Source organism: Nannobrachium achirus (genome assembly GCF_963921795.1).
Source record: "Nannobrachium achirus genome assembly, chromosome: 19".
Lineage (NCBI taxonomy): Eukaryota > Metazoa > Chordata > Actinopteri > Myctophiformes > Myctophidae > Nannobrachium > Nannobrachium achirus.
This window is the reverse complement of record NC_137826.1, coordinates 49,095,638-49,108,902: the sequence shown is the minus strand read 5'-3', so window position 1 is coordinate 49,108,902 and position 13,265 is coordinate 49,095,638. Positions and strand designations below refer to the sequence as shown.

General features: G+C 43.1%; 1 protein-coding gene across 2 annotated transcripts in view; it reads left to right on the top strand.

The window, feature by feature from the left end:
• pgk1 (phosphoglycerate kinase 1) overlaps positions 1-12,705 on the top strand; it is a 29,811-nt gene extending 17,106 nt beyond the window's left edge. The window contains exons 8-11 of one of the 2 annotated variants that reach the window (XM_080749725.1): positions 555-734; positions 3,918-4,095; positions 5,957-6,055; positions 11,497-12,705. In XM_080749725.1, coding sequence (XP_080605851.1) covers positions 555-734; positions 3,918-4,095; positions 5,957-6,055; positions 11,497-11,537 — 498 coding nt within the window. In that variant the 3' untranslated portion in view covers positions 11,538-12,705. Of the gene's footprint in view, positions 1-554; positions 735-3,917; positions 4,096-5,956; positions 6,056-8,213; positions 8,291-11,496 lie in introns of those variants that run through there. The other variant, XM_080749724.1, reaches the window with a different exon arrangement.
• The last annotated feature ends 560 nt before the right edge of the window (positions 12,706-13,265 follow it).

Here is a 13,265-nt window from a genome sequence, read left to right as displayed (position 1 = left end):
CGCCTTCCCAAAACCAGAGAAAGACACAGCGGTCAGAAATGGGACTTTGTGAGGATAGAAGGTGCTAGTGGGACCCCAAAAAAAGGTTTTAAAATAGGAAAAGTGAAATTTCATGGTGTATCACCTTTAAAGGTTTTGATTAAATTGTATCCTGGATTGTTGCTGGAGGGGATGTGATGCTGAAAGTCCCCACTGAAACTTATTCATTTAAGTTCAAGCTCTATATTGTGATAGTAATTACAGTTTGCCTCGACAACAAAGAGTGCCTCAGTAGACTAGGATCACAGGTAAACCAAGAACTTAGCATCTAAAAATCTAAATTACAACATTGTGGTCAAGGAAAAACAGACACGTAACCAAAAAAACGAATGACTAAATGTCTGCATGGTTTGTATATCTACAGTAGGTTGTAGTGATGAGGTGGAGTCTTCAGATTACAATCAGTAATCATTGATTACTGTTGTTCAGTAACGGTGTTAAATAGCTCTATATTGTGATAGTAATCATTGAATCATGGAAATAGTTAACGAGGCATTCCTCTCCCCTGCTCTCAGATCGGTAACTCGCTGTACGATGACGAAGGCGCCAAGATCGTCAAGGACCTGATGGCGAAGGCCGAGAAGAACCACGTCAAGATCAACCTCCCCGTCGACTTCCTCACCGCCGATAAGTTCGACGAGCACGCTGCTGTTGGTACGGCTACCGTCGCCGATGGCATCCCTGCCGGGTGGATGGTGAGTTGGCCAAAGACTAATGTATCGTCGCTGTCGGATGAAAACCTTGTATGTCCAAAATAGAGATGTTACCGATCAATCGGCAATGGATCGGATCGGGCCGATCAAAGCGTGATCGGCGATAATCGGTGGTTTCGATCAAAAGGTAAATTCACCGATCGGATCGGTGCATCCAATCAACCAGCCGTTCAGTATGCCCACTTGAGGCCATTTTGGGGTATTGATTTCCACAGTGCTGAAGGAATAATTAGTTACTGCTATGATAATAAATACATAGTAATGCTGGTAAATAACTATAAGGCAAATATATAAATGAATTCATGAGTGAATGAATGAATTAAAGTTAAAACATTAACATTTAGAAAATATAAATAATAACTTGATCGGATCAGTGATTGATCGGTATCGGGTGATCAAACTTTTGCGATCGGTGCTCGGTGATCGGTTCCAAAAAACCTGATCGGACCATCCCCTCCAAAACCATTCGTTTAGCATGTGTGCTTGTAGATCTGCTGTTTTCACTACTTTTGTGCAACGGCCTTGTATGATGATGCAGGGCTTTACTTTGGGAAAGAACTTACAACATTTGAAACTTGGAGATGCGAGGTTTCTGACGATATTGTTCTGACTTTGATCGGTATCACTAATTGTTTCCTGATTTTGAACCACTTTAAACTTGCCGTCACTATACCACTGACGTGCCCAACATTGTGACCCCAAGTTGAAAGTGGTTATTTAGTGAGTAAAACATGATCGTATAACAGTATTTAGTGAGTAAAACATGAGTTTTTTGGTGCAGATGCAGGATATAACTTTTTATTTGGTGAATAAAACCTCATTTTATTGGTGGCGGCAGTGGCGTATCCAGGAATGGGAGTCAGGATAGGCGGAATGCCAGCAAAGTGCCGCTTCGATATCGATAACGTCATGGTAGTTCAGACCAGATCAGTTAAGTCTCTCTCAAACTCGAGGAGACACAGACCATTTAGGCAAGCGGTTGTCATCGTACTTCTGTGTGCACATTTGATTCTTTGTACACTGGAAAACAGACGTTCAACAGAGCCTGTTGTCATGGGCAGTGCTTTTAAGAAGTAATGGACACTGGGGAAAGCACCATCTGAGCACACATCCAAAACCTTATAGGCTAGTGTGTGTGTCACATTTAGCTCCCTTTCTTTGATATCATTGAGAGTATCCTTTGAGGTACAGTTGATGGCCCACACCCTCTCCCCTGCCCTGTCACCCCATGAAACAAAAGGCAAACAGAGGTTTGATTAATTGTCCGCCTTCCCCCGCATATCCGTGAATGGACAAGGAACTGGTTGAGCAACATTCTTTCGGTATCTGGGCTTTTGGGAGATTTTTGTAATTTTTTAGACAGGGCGGCAGGACCTGATATATATATATACTGTATATATAAAAAAGGCGGTCACCTTTTCGCCTCAACCCATTTAGACCGTGTACACATTATTGCGTATTATTATGCTTTAACTATTGAAAAATAGCAGCTGCTAGCTTGTAGATCTGCTATTTTTGAAAAATCACGAACATTTGTGCAAGTCTTTGAACATTTTGACCCGATTCTATAAGTGTCTTCTGAATCCTTCTAAGGTTTTTTGTAGAAAATATGTTTCTGTGTCGGCGGTGCTCAAACTTTTTCATGTGAAGGACCCCCAAAATGATGTGTTTTTGGACACGGACCCCCATCTCAAAATATTGTTATCAGGGACCCCCCCCCCAGAAGCAAATATTTGAGTTACAAAAGAGTGCTTTTAAAAAGATATATTCAAAATCACGATTTTTCAAAAATAGCAGATCTACAAGCTCGCATCTGCTATTTTTCAATAGTTAAAGCATTCAATAATTCTAGGCCTAAATTGATGAATACGTGCCTGGGTGGAGTTGGTCTCCCCGCTCTTCCATTGAGATTACAGACTCTGTGGTCTGGTAGGACACCTTCTGGTTGACAAGAGGTACTGCATTCACATCACAGTGCCCAGTCTTCTCAACCCCCAGTTTAATGTTGTAAATGGTGCATTTATATAGCGCCCGGGTTTTGTCAAAGGCGCTTTACAATGATGGAGCATTATATTCACTAATTCACACCCACAGTCATACACCGGTGGCGAAGGAAACCATGCAAGGCACCAGCCTACTCTGGGGTAGCCCGGGATCGAACTGTGAACCTCCCGGTTGCCAAGTAGCCACTTTACCCCTGAGCCACTGCCGCCCTTATTGTACGTCAGGACTCAAGTACTGGAGTCTTTAGACATGTGCAGATACCCTGTATACACCTAGGTAGGGATGGAATCATATGAAAATGTCATATCACGATTATTGTGACCCAAGCAATGGTGATTTACGATATTATCGCGATAATCACAATATCCCCATCATCCATTATCTTGGGTCGGAACATTTGCCAAAAAATCTACAAACTCACAAGCTTGTAGTACGCGTTGTGAGCTTGTAGATCGGCTATTTTTTAGTAAAGAGATTTGGTAGAGTGAAAAAAATTATATTTCCAGGACCGTTTTACCATATAGGGTTTAAATGGTACCGCTGCATATGCAGCTCGGCAAATAAAAGGAAATCGATCCCAGTGCATGACGGAGGACAATATCACAATAAATTAAATCTCCACGATACGATTATTGTGAGTGTTTTTTATCTCGATAAACAATGATGACAATATCGTCCCATCCCTACACCTGGGGTCGACTGTATGTTGGTTTGTTTACTGTTGAATGAGAAAACAATGTTGCACATTAAAGGAGTAGTTCACCCCCAAAATGACTTTATTTTCTCTATTGATTACTCACGCCACGGAGACTTGAGTTCAATAATATTTTTGAGTTTTTGTCGCATTCAAAAGAAAATAATTTGATAACAATTATTTTCTGGATGGAGACCCAAATGCATTTGGGTCTCCATCCGGAATCAATGGGGGTACATTTACTACAATTATAATTGTTTTGTCTGAGGAATTCGACAAATACAAAACTACTCCTTTAAGCTATGGAAGAAGAGGAGTTCCACACACTGTTCCAAAGCTCCAGCGACAATTTTATTTCAAGGAAGATAAACGTTTTGACCCTTGTGGGGTCTTCATCAGGTATGATTAAGCTAAACCATCTGGGTTGGGAACCACCGGTCTAACATAATGTCGTTGGTGTTCCTCAGGGCTTGGACTGCGGCCCAGAGAGCAACAAGGCGTTCGCCGAGGCCGTGGCCAGATCCAAGCAGATCGTGTGGAACGGGCCGGTCGGCGTGTTCGAGTGGGACAACTTCGCCCACGGAACCAAGAGTCTGATGGACAAAGTGGTGGAGGTCACCAAGACCGGATGCGTCACCATCATCGGTAAGCCCTGACCCCCAATAACCCTGTACCTGTGCCTTCACCCCTAACAGGAGGGGTGTCGCACAAAATTCTGGGCCCTGAGTACAAGGATTCACTTCAATTATTTTGTGCTTTAACTATTGAAAAATAGCAGATATACAAGCTCGCAGCGCGGCACCGAGTGCTGCGCTGCGAGCTTGTAGATCTGCTATTTTTTGAAAAATCGTGAAAACCTGTGCAAGTCTTTGAATAGTTCAAATCCTTCTGAGTTTTAAAAAAAAAAAAACAATGTTTCTTTGTCAGAGGTGCTCAAACCCTTTCATGTGAAGGACCCCCAAAATGACATGTATTTGGCCACGGACCCCCATCTCAAAATATTTAGTTCCAGCCAGGGACCCCCCAGAAGCAAGATTTGAGTTACAAATGTTCGCTTGAAAAATACATACATTCAAAGATTTGCACACATTTTCACGACTTTTCCAAAAATAGCAGATCTACAAGCTCGCAGCGCGGCACTCGGTGCTGCGCTGTGAGCTTGTAGATCTGCTATTTTTCAATAGCTTGTACCAAACGATGCTAGCCCGCTCTACCTTTACTCTAGGAACAGTGATTCCCAAACCTTTTAGCTTGTGACCCAAAAGTTAGACGTTTGCCCGAGACCCATGCATGGGAAAATAGCCGATCTACAAGCTCACAAACGCTTCGCTTCGTGCCACATTGAGAGCTTGTAGATCGACTATTTTCACTGCTTCTTTAAACATTTGTTTTTTAATGTCTTAGATTGTTCTTTTATTTCTTCATGAAATTACTGAAAACAAATTAAAAACTATTTGAACACATATACTTTATTTTAATTTCAAATCTTAAGTTTTCAATAGAAAGAGTACTCTAAAGCCCTTTGCACACAGGCGCGTTTAACCGCACGGATAAAACGGACAATATAATTTTTTGAAAAGAAAACAATGATTCTCTATGACCTCATGCACACCGGCTCCGATTTAAGCCGTGCGACGAGTGGCTGCCGCCGTGCGTTTTTTTCTCGATCGAAACCAGTTCGATTCGTGCGTCTTGTCGCATGCGGTAAAAAACTCATCACTCCTTTTATGACTTCTTTTTGGATCCGCAGCGCCGATTCCGCACAGCCTTGCACACCAAATCCAATGCGTTTTATTCATGCCGCAAACGAAAGAAAACGCAACTGTCCTGTGTGCAAAGGGCTTTACACACCTACTTTGTCAGTTTGCTAAGAACAATGTCAGCATGAAAAGTGGGAGAAGTCCTGCACAGTCTTCTCTTCAATTACAATTTTGATTTACAAAGTTTTATATTGAATACAGAATGTTTTCAGTCAAACTTCAGTCAATATCAAGGACCATTTTTTATAATCGGCATTGGAGCCACGGACCACCATCAGATGAGATTTAGCCTCTAGACCAGGGGTCTTCAACCAGGGGGTCCGGGACCCCTAAGGGGTCCTCAGAGTTACTTCCTGGGGTCCTCCAAATCTTTGTGTGGTAGAAACCTTTTTATTTTTTTATATTAACCACTTGAACCCTATTTGTCCTTATTCTGAGAACTTTAGCCAAAAATAGCAGATCGGCGTTGTGAGCATGTAGATCTGCTATTTTCACAACGTTCGCCTGTTGCTTACTTAATATTTGACAGTTTGGCCAGTCCTGTAGAATATTCGACTATTCGAATGCTATGAGGTCGAATAATTCGAATACTAAAAATCACTCTTCGTGAATGCCCTACTCTCTCTGTATTGTACCATTGACTGACTGTCTCTCTCTCTCTCTGTGTGTGTGTGTGTGTGTGTGCATGCGTGCGTGCGTGCGTGCGTGCGTGCGTGCGTGCGTGTGTGTGTGTGTGCGCGCTACAGGTGGGGGCGACACGGCCACATGCTGTGCTAAGTGGGACACCGAGGATAAGGTCAGCCACGTCAGCACGGGAGGCGGAGCCTCACTGGAGCTGCTGGAGGGTGAGACGTGTGAATTAACCCATTGAGGCCTGGGATTATTGAATGCTCTAACTGTTGAAAAAATAGCAGATATACAAGCTCACAGCGCGGCACCGAGTGCCGCGCTGCGAGCTTGTAGATCTGCCATTTTTGGCAAAAAAGTCGTGAAAATGTGTGTATTTTCTTAGAAAACACTATAACCTATATCTTTTGAATGCCTGAACGACTTTCCAAGTGGATTCTTTTGTTTGAAAGCTGTGACTCACGTGTGGTGCATGAAGAAAACACTATAGCCTACGGTATATCTTTTGAATGCCCTAACGGATCTCCAAGTGGATTTTTTTTTTGTTTGAAATCTGTGACACACGTGTGGTGCATGAAGAAAACACTATCTTTTGAATGCCTGAACGGATTTCCAGTTGGATTTGTTTTGTTTGAAAGCTGTGACACACGTGTGGTGCATCATCCGTGCATGACCCGTGCACATCGTGCACATTAAAAGGTAAGATTCTAAAGATTCCTGCAATGGAAGACATTGAAGATCTTAATGCTTGGCAACAAAAAGCTTAAAGTTTGTTAGGTTAAATTGTCTCTTTAGAAATGTGCACATACCTCTGTACACTTAAGCTTTATGTTGGTTTGTTTACTGTTGAGTGAGAAAACAATGTTGCACATTAAGCTAATCATCTGGGGACCCCCCAAAATAAATTGGGGACCCCCCTGGGGGTCCTGACCCACAGGTTGAGAACCACTGGTATAGATCCAGTGACCGATTGAACGCCAGCATAGTGGTGTCTTTGAACTGAACTATCACACAAGAACCGTGAGAATGGTGAATTTGCGGTCAGAAACTATACAATATACAATCTCAAACTGTGGGTCTAGACCCCCAGAGGGGTCCACAAATTATTTTGGCGGGGTCCCCAGATGTTTAGCTAAATGTTAACATTGTTTTCTCACTCAACAGTAAACAGACCAACGTACAGTTTAAGTGTATACTTGCCTGGCGTTGCCAGCCTCTATCACACACTTCGTTTTGGGAAGAGAGTCTGGGATTTCAGGAAAAGTTTTCATTTCTGGGGTTTGCTCCAAACCACGTGCCCCAAGCCTACAGAAACCACATGCCCCAAGCATACAACCCTGATTGGCCAACCCTAAAAGCTGTTTGAGGAAATAGAATCTCAATGGATCAGGGCCAGACCGTACTACAACACCACTACCGCTAGGGGGTGTTGTTGTGTTCGGTCTGGTTTTAACCAGGCAAAGTGTATACAGGGTATCTGCACTTTTTTAAAGTGACAATTTAAGGACTTTGAAGACCTTTAAAAACCCCATTGACTTAGAATGGGGGAAAGCTGATACTTTGGCGCCACATAACTCTGGCATACTTTTGCCTAGCAACGTGATTTAAACTTTAAAAAACTCACACAACTTTGGATTTTTTCCGGCCAATAGGGACGAACTGTAATTTCTGAAGCCCGGCCCCCTCTGTCTTCCTATTGGCTGAGCTTTATACATCCATAACTCCAGTTTGCAGCATGATACCCTCTCGAAACTCGATGTCTGGACTTAAACGCCCAATAGGGACTTATTACTTAAGCCCTGCCCCTCTTAAGCGCCGCCCTGTCTTCCTATTTGCTGAGCTTTAAACAGCTTTAACTCCAGTTTGCAGCATGGTACCGTCTCGAAACTTGGCGTGTGTACTTAGACGGCCAATAGGAATGATCTGTAATGGCTTAAGACCCCCCCACTTTGTCTTCCTATTGGTTGGGCTTTAAACAGCTATAACTCCAGTTTGCAGCATGGTGCCGTCTCGGAATTTGGTTTGTGTACTTAGATGGCCAATAGAAATGATCTGTAATTGCTTAAGCCCCACCCCCTCTGTCTTCCTATTGGCTGGGCTTTAAACAGCCATAACTCCATTTCCCAACACGTTACTGGTCTCAAACTTGGTGGGTGGTCCCACAGTCCCAACGGCTAACCTCTAATGCTAAAGCTAAAAATGCTAATGTTAATGCTAATGTAAAAGAAATGCTAATGCTAACAAATGCTTATGCTAACAAATGCTTATGTTAACAAATGCTAATGTTAGAAATGCTAAAAATTCTGCAGGCACACTTAAGATTTCTTAGAAATGTTCTTTTCTAGTTTTTAATTATTATTTTCTCTCTGTCCTCAGGTAAAGTCCTGCCTGGAGTGGATAAACTGAGCAGCGCTTGGCCTTGCCCATACAATTTCTAAAATGTACAAAAACAAGTATGTTGCTACATACTGTACAAAATGTGTTCCCGGCTTGAATGGGTTAAACACACACATACACACGCACGCACATAACAAACACACAAAGGATGCACGCACACAGGCACACATGCACTCACACTCTGGGAACTTGGATGTTCATCCCGAGTTGTGAAATGAAAGGGACCTTCCTACAGCCGTGTTGTAAACCTACTCCCTTCTGTAGCGCTGTGAGTCTGTGTGTTCGTACTTGTTTTACTATACCTGTGAGGGCCAAATGGGACCCCACAAGTATGGTAATTCAACTGTGTGGGTGTGTGCTTGTGTTGTACTGCTGTACGCCCTGTATACATGCTGTGTTTTATTACATCACATACAGACCACTTTGTTCATACAAAATAAAGCAGTTTCTGTTTAAATGAGATGAGCTGTTGTGTCTGTTATTTATTCATTTTGTTTGTTACCCCCTTTTCTTCCCAAACTAGTCGTTATACCAATTAAATCCTCCCCACACACATATCAGTGTTGTCACTGCTGATGTATCCTACTGACTCACCTGCCAGTGAGGAGTCTCCACTGTCTGGGAGGGCATACTGTTGTAACCTACTGACTCACCTGCCAGTGAGGAGCCTCCACTGGGAGGGCATACTGTTGTATCCTACTGACTCTCCTGCCAGTGAGGAGCCTCCACCGGGAGGGAATACTGTTGTATCCTACTAACTCACCTGCCAGTGAGGAGCCCCCACCGGGAGGACATACTGTTGTATCCTACTGACTCACCTGCCAGTGAGGAGCCTCCACCGGGAGGACATACTGTTGTATCCTACTGACTCACCTGCCAGTGAGGAGCCCCTTCGTCCTACTCCTCCCGCCCGCCCAACACTCCCTGCTGACAGACTCCACCCCAGGCCGTAGGAGTACAGTTGTGGCTAAAAGTATTGGCACCCTTGCATTTGTGTGGTGTTTGTTTAAAAAACACCACACGTTGTCTAGAATTCGCACAGTGAAGGAACATCAAGGTCTCTAGAGATGGACTTGGAGCCTTCAGATTGTCCATGCTTGGCTACAATCTGACCACTGACCTCCTGACAATTCTCTCCTTTTTGATTTGGTCCATGCTCAGTGTGTGACACAAAACAGCAGAATGAGGGATTTACTCCATTTAAACTGGGTGGATTATTGAACGTCAGCATAGTGGTGTCTTTGAACTGAACTATCACACAAGAACCATGAGAATGGTGCATTTGCTGTCAGAAACTATACGATATACAATCTCAAACTGTGGGTCTAAATTATTTTGGCGGGCTCCCCAGATGTCTAGCTAAATGTTAACAATGTTTTCTCACTCAACAGTAAACAGACCAACATACAGTATAGGTGTATACAGGGTATCTGCACTTTTGTGACAATTTAAGGACTTTAAAGACCTTTTTAGCACCTCTGGTCAAACATTGGTCAAATTGTCAAATATTAGAGGTAGAAATTGTGAAAATAGCCGATCTACAAGCTCCCAATGCCTCGCAACGCGATTTCACATCAGTCAGTGTCACGTCCCACAAGATTTGAAGATGGCGAGATTAATCCCTCTATATTAAAAAGGAATAAAATTAGAACCTGGCAACTACCACCCTGTTTCCATCCTTTGTTCAGTCTCAAAGGTTATGGAGAGATTAATCCAAGAGCAAATCAACAGCTATCTCGCTGAGCACAAACTGCTGTTTGAATTCCAATCTGGCTTCAGAACATCCCACTCCACTGAGACATGCCTACTGTATCTGACCGACTACATCAAACGTGAAGTAGACTCGGAAAAATACTGTGGCATGGTCATGCTGGACCTCCAAAAGGTGTTCGACACAGTAAACCATTCAATTCTACTGAATAAACTAAGAGCGATTGGTTTGGATAGCACATCAGTAAACTGGATGAAATCTTACCTTGAGGGGAGAGAACAAATGGTTGACATCAACTGAACCATGTCCTCGTCCCTCCCGGTGAGCTGCGGTGTTCCTCAAGGAAGCTCTTAGCTTAGAAGTCACCAAAATCGTACTTAGCTTACTGATAACAAACTGTCACTACACCTTGGTAAAACAGAATCCATTATTTTTGGGACCAGACATTCTCTAATAGAGATAAATGTAAACGATTTCAAGGTCAAAGTTGATGACACAGTAATCTCTAGCAAGGAAGAGATTACCTATTTGGCCTGTATTCCTGACAGATACCTGTCTGGGGATAGCATGGCAAGTTGGCAACAATGGTGATCAAAAAAAGTAAACCAAAGAACAAGATTCCTGGGAAGAATTTCCACTTTTGTCAACAAAAGTGCCTTTGTTGGGGCCCTCATTCAGTCCCATTTTGATTATGCTTGCACCTCCTGGTACTCCAACACCAAAAAGCCAATAAAGACTCGACATGAGGCCCATGACCCACGTTTCTCCCACACATTTGCTAGCCTAAGATGGCTCAACGTGGAAGACAGACACCCACAGTCACAACACCAGAGGGAGCGCACACAACGATCTGGTAACACAAACCCATATTAAGACAAATATGGGTAAATTCTCCTTCTACAACACTGCCACCCAAGTGTGGAATTTCTTAAAACATGTAGCTTGCTGGCTTCCTTCAAGACTGCCCTGAAAACGCATCTTTCAGGAGGCCAGAGGCAGAGGTAGTTATCACTTCTCCCATAGACAGGCAAGAAGTGAGCCCCCCCACACACACCCCCATTTACCTTAGCCCCACATCCCCTTTTCTCCCTTTGATGTTTGTATGTTCTTTGTTATTTGTTATATCCATGAGTTGAATACCTAGGACTTCCGACGTAAAAAAGACAGTAAAAAGACTTATTTGGGATGCTCCTTTTAGGCAGGGTGTTTAACTGTACTTGTACTGTACTACATTCTTTTAATGTATTGACTATACTTGTTATGTTTTCCACTTTTGTCTATTAAAATACTAAATCAAAAACCACCCATTTTCACAATGGAATAGATCGAGTCAAACTGCCTCAACTCCTACAATTCCAAATGCTTGTCAGGGTGGGGGGTCCCCTGTTCAAATATGATTATTTTGGGAGTCGCTATACTGCACATCCACAAGTTGGCTTTTGAAACAAAATTACAGCAGTATTTCAATTTATTGCATTAACTTTGTATGAAACCCTTTTGGTAGAAATAGTAGCTTTTAATTAATACATATTATTTTCTCTCTGTCCTCAGGTAAAGTCCTGCCTGGAGTGGATGCCCTGAGCAGTTCTTAAAACACACACATACGCACGCACATAACAAACACACACGAGCACGCACGCACACTGACACATGCACTCACACACACAGACGCACTCTGGGAACTTGGATGTTCATCCCGAGTTGTGAAATGAAAGGGACCTTCCTACAGCCGTGTTGTAAACCTACTCCCTTCTGTAGCGCTGTGAGTCTGTGTGTTCGTACTTGTTTTGCTATACCTGTGAGGGCCAAATGGGACCCCACAAGTATGGTAATAGACTATATGCACAGCAGCCATTTTGGAGAGAAGTTGGGTCTCGTCTCACTTCCTTCACAGGTGTTACCAATGATACTAACAAAGGCTCTGTTCCATTCTGATCAAACGGAGTCAGGGTGCTGATATTGTGCATGTTGGCTCACTGTTACACCAGTGGGTCTCAAATTGTGGTATAGTTGGGGGGGGGGGGGGGGGGGGGGGGTTCCAAATGACCTCTTAAAAGGTGTGTAACTCTGAGAGTTATGGGGGTCCTTGAAATAAAAGGTTGGAGAACCACTGTGCCACATGAAATGGAACAGAGCCTTCATTAGTATCATTGGTAACACCTGTGAAGGAAGTGAGAAGAGACCCAAAATGGCTGCTGTGCATATACAGTAGCCTATTCAACTTTGTGGGTGTGTGCTTGTGTTGTACTGCTGTACGCCCTGTATACATGCTGTGTGTCATTACATCACGTGATATTAATATTGTCTCTACTGTATCTGCCTAGTCGTTTGATGTTTTCTATAAATCCTGCTTTATGTAATCGACGTGAACGCGACTTTATCGCAAAGTTGTGTTTTCCTGGAGTGCACTCTGGTTCTCCAAAACCTGTTCTTCGCATTTCCGAAGACCACCCTCCTAGCTCTGAGAGTTGTGCGGATGGTAATTGGTTCCATTTGTACAACTTATCAGAGTTGCAGACCCTGTAAGGGTCCATTTGGGTGAGAAGAACCCCTGTTGTAATGTAAACCTAACTTTATCATGAAGTTGTGTTTTCTAGAATTCCTGCTTCGGTCTGACTCACAGTGAAACTATTGGTGTAAGATGGTTGTGAAGATTAGAACATATGTTAAGATATGCTAATATAGGCCTTAACGTTGTGTTAACGGTTGAATTAAAAAACACTTTGTTCAGACAAAATAAAGCAGTTTCTGTTTAAAGGAGATGAGCTGTTATGTCTGTTATTTATTCATTTTCTTTGTTTGTTACCCCCTTTTTCTCCCCAATGTAGTTATGCCAATTAAATCCTCCCCACACACACATCAGTGTTGTCACTGCTGTTGTATCCTAGTCTGGCTCCAGCCAATAGACCCGCCCACTCTCTGAGTGAACTACTTCTCTTGGTCTGGATGTGTCATATGACGCGTCTCTTGATACGGTATCTTGGCCTACCGACCAATGAAATCAATGCAATACGGAGGAGGGGTGCGTCTAACTTCTGAAAATCAACAGAAACAGTGGAGGGAGGGGTGGAGTTCTTGATTGCCTCCTTTGAACTTCAAAAGAGCTACAGCTACAAGTGTCGATAGCTCGTTAGTGATTCTCTCTAATCAATGAAACATCAAAGACAATGACCTGTTTGGTGCATGTCACAGAGGGGAGGGGGAGGAGGGAATGTTTTGTGTGCAAAAGTCAAACACAACCCCTCCCACCAGATCTCTTGTGATTGGGAATTTCAAATTTTAAATCCCCTCCCCTTTTCAATCAAATAGAATGGAGGCAA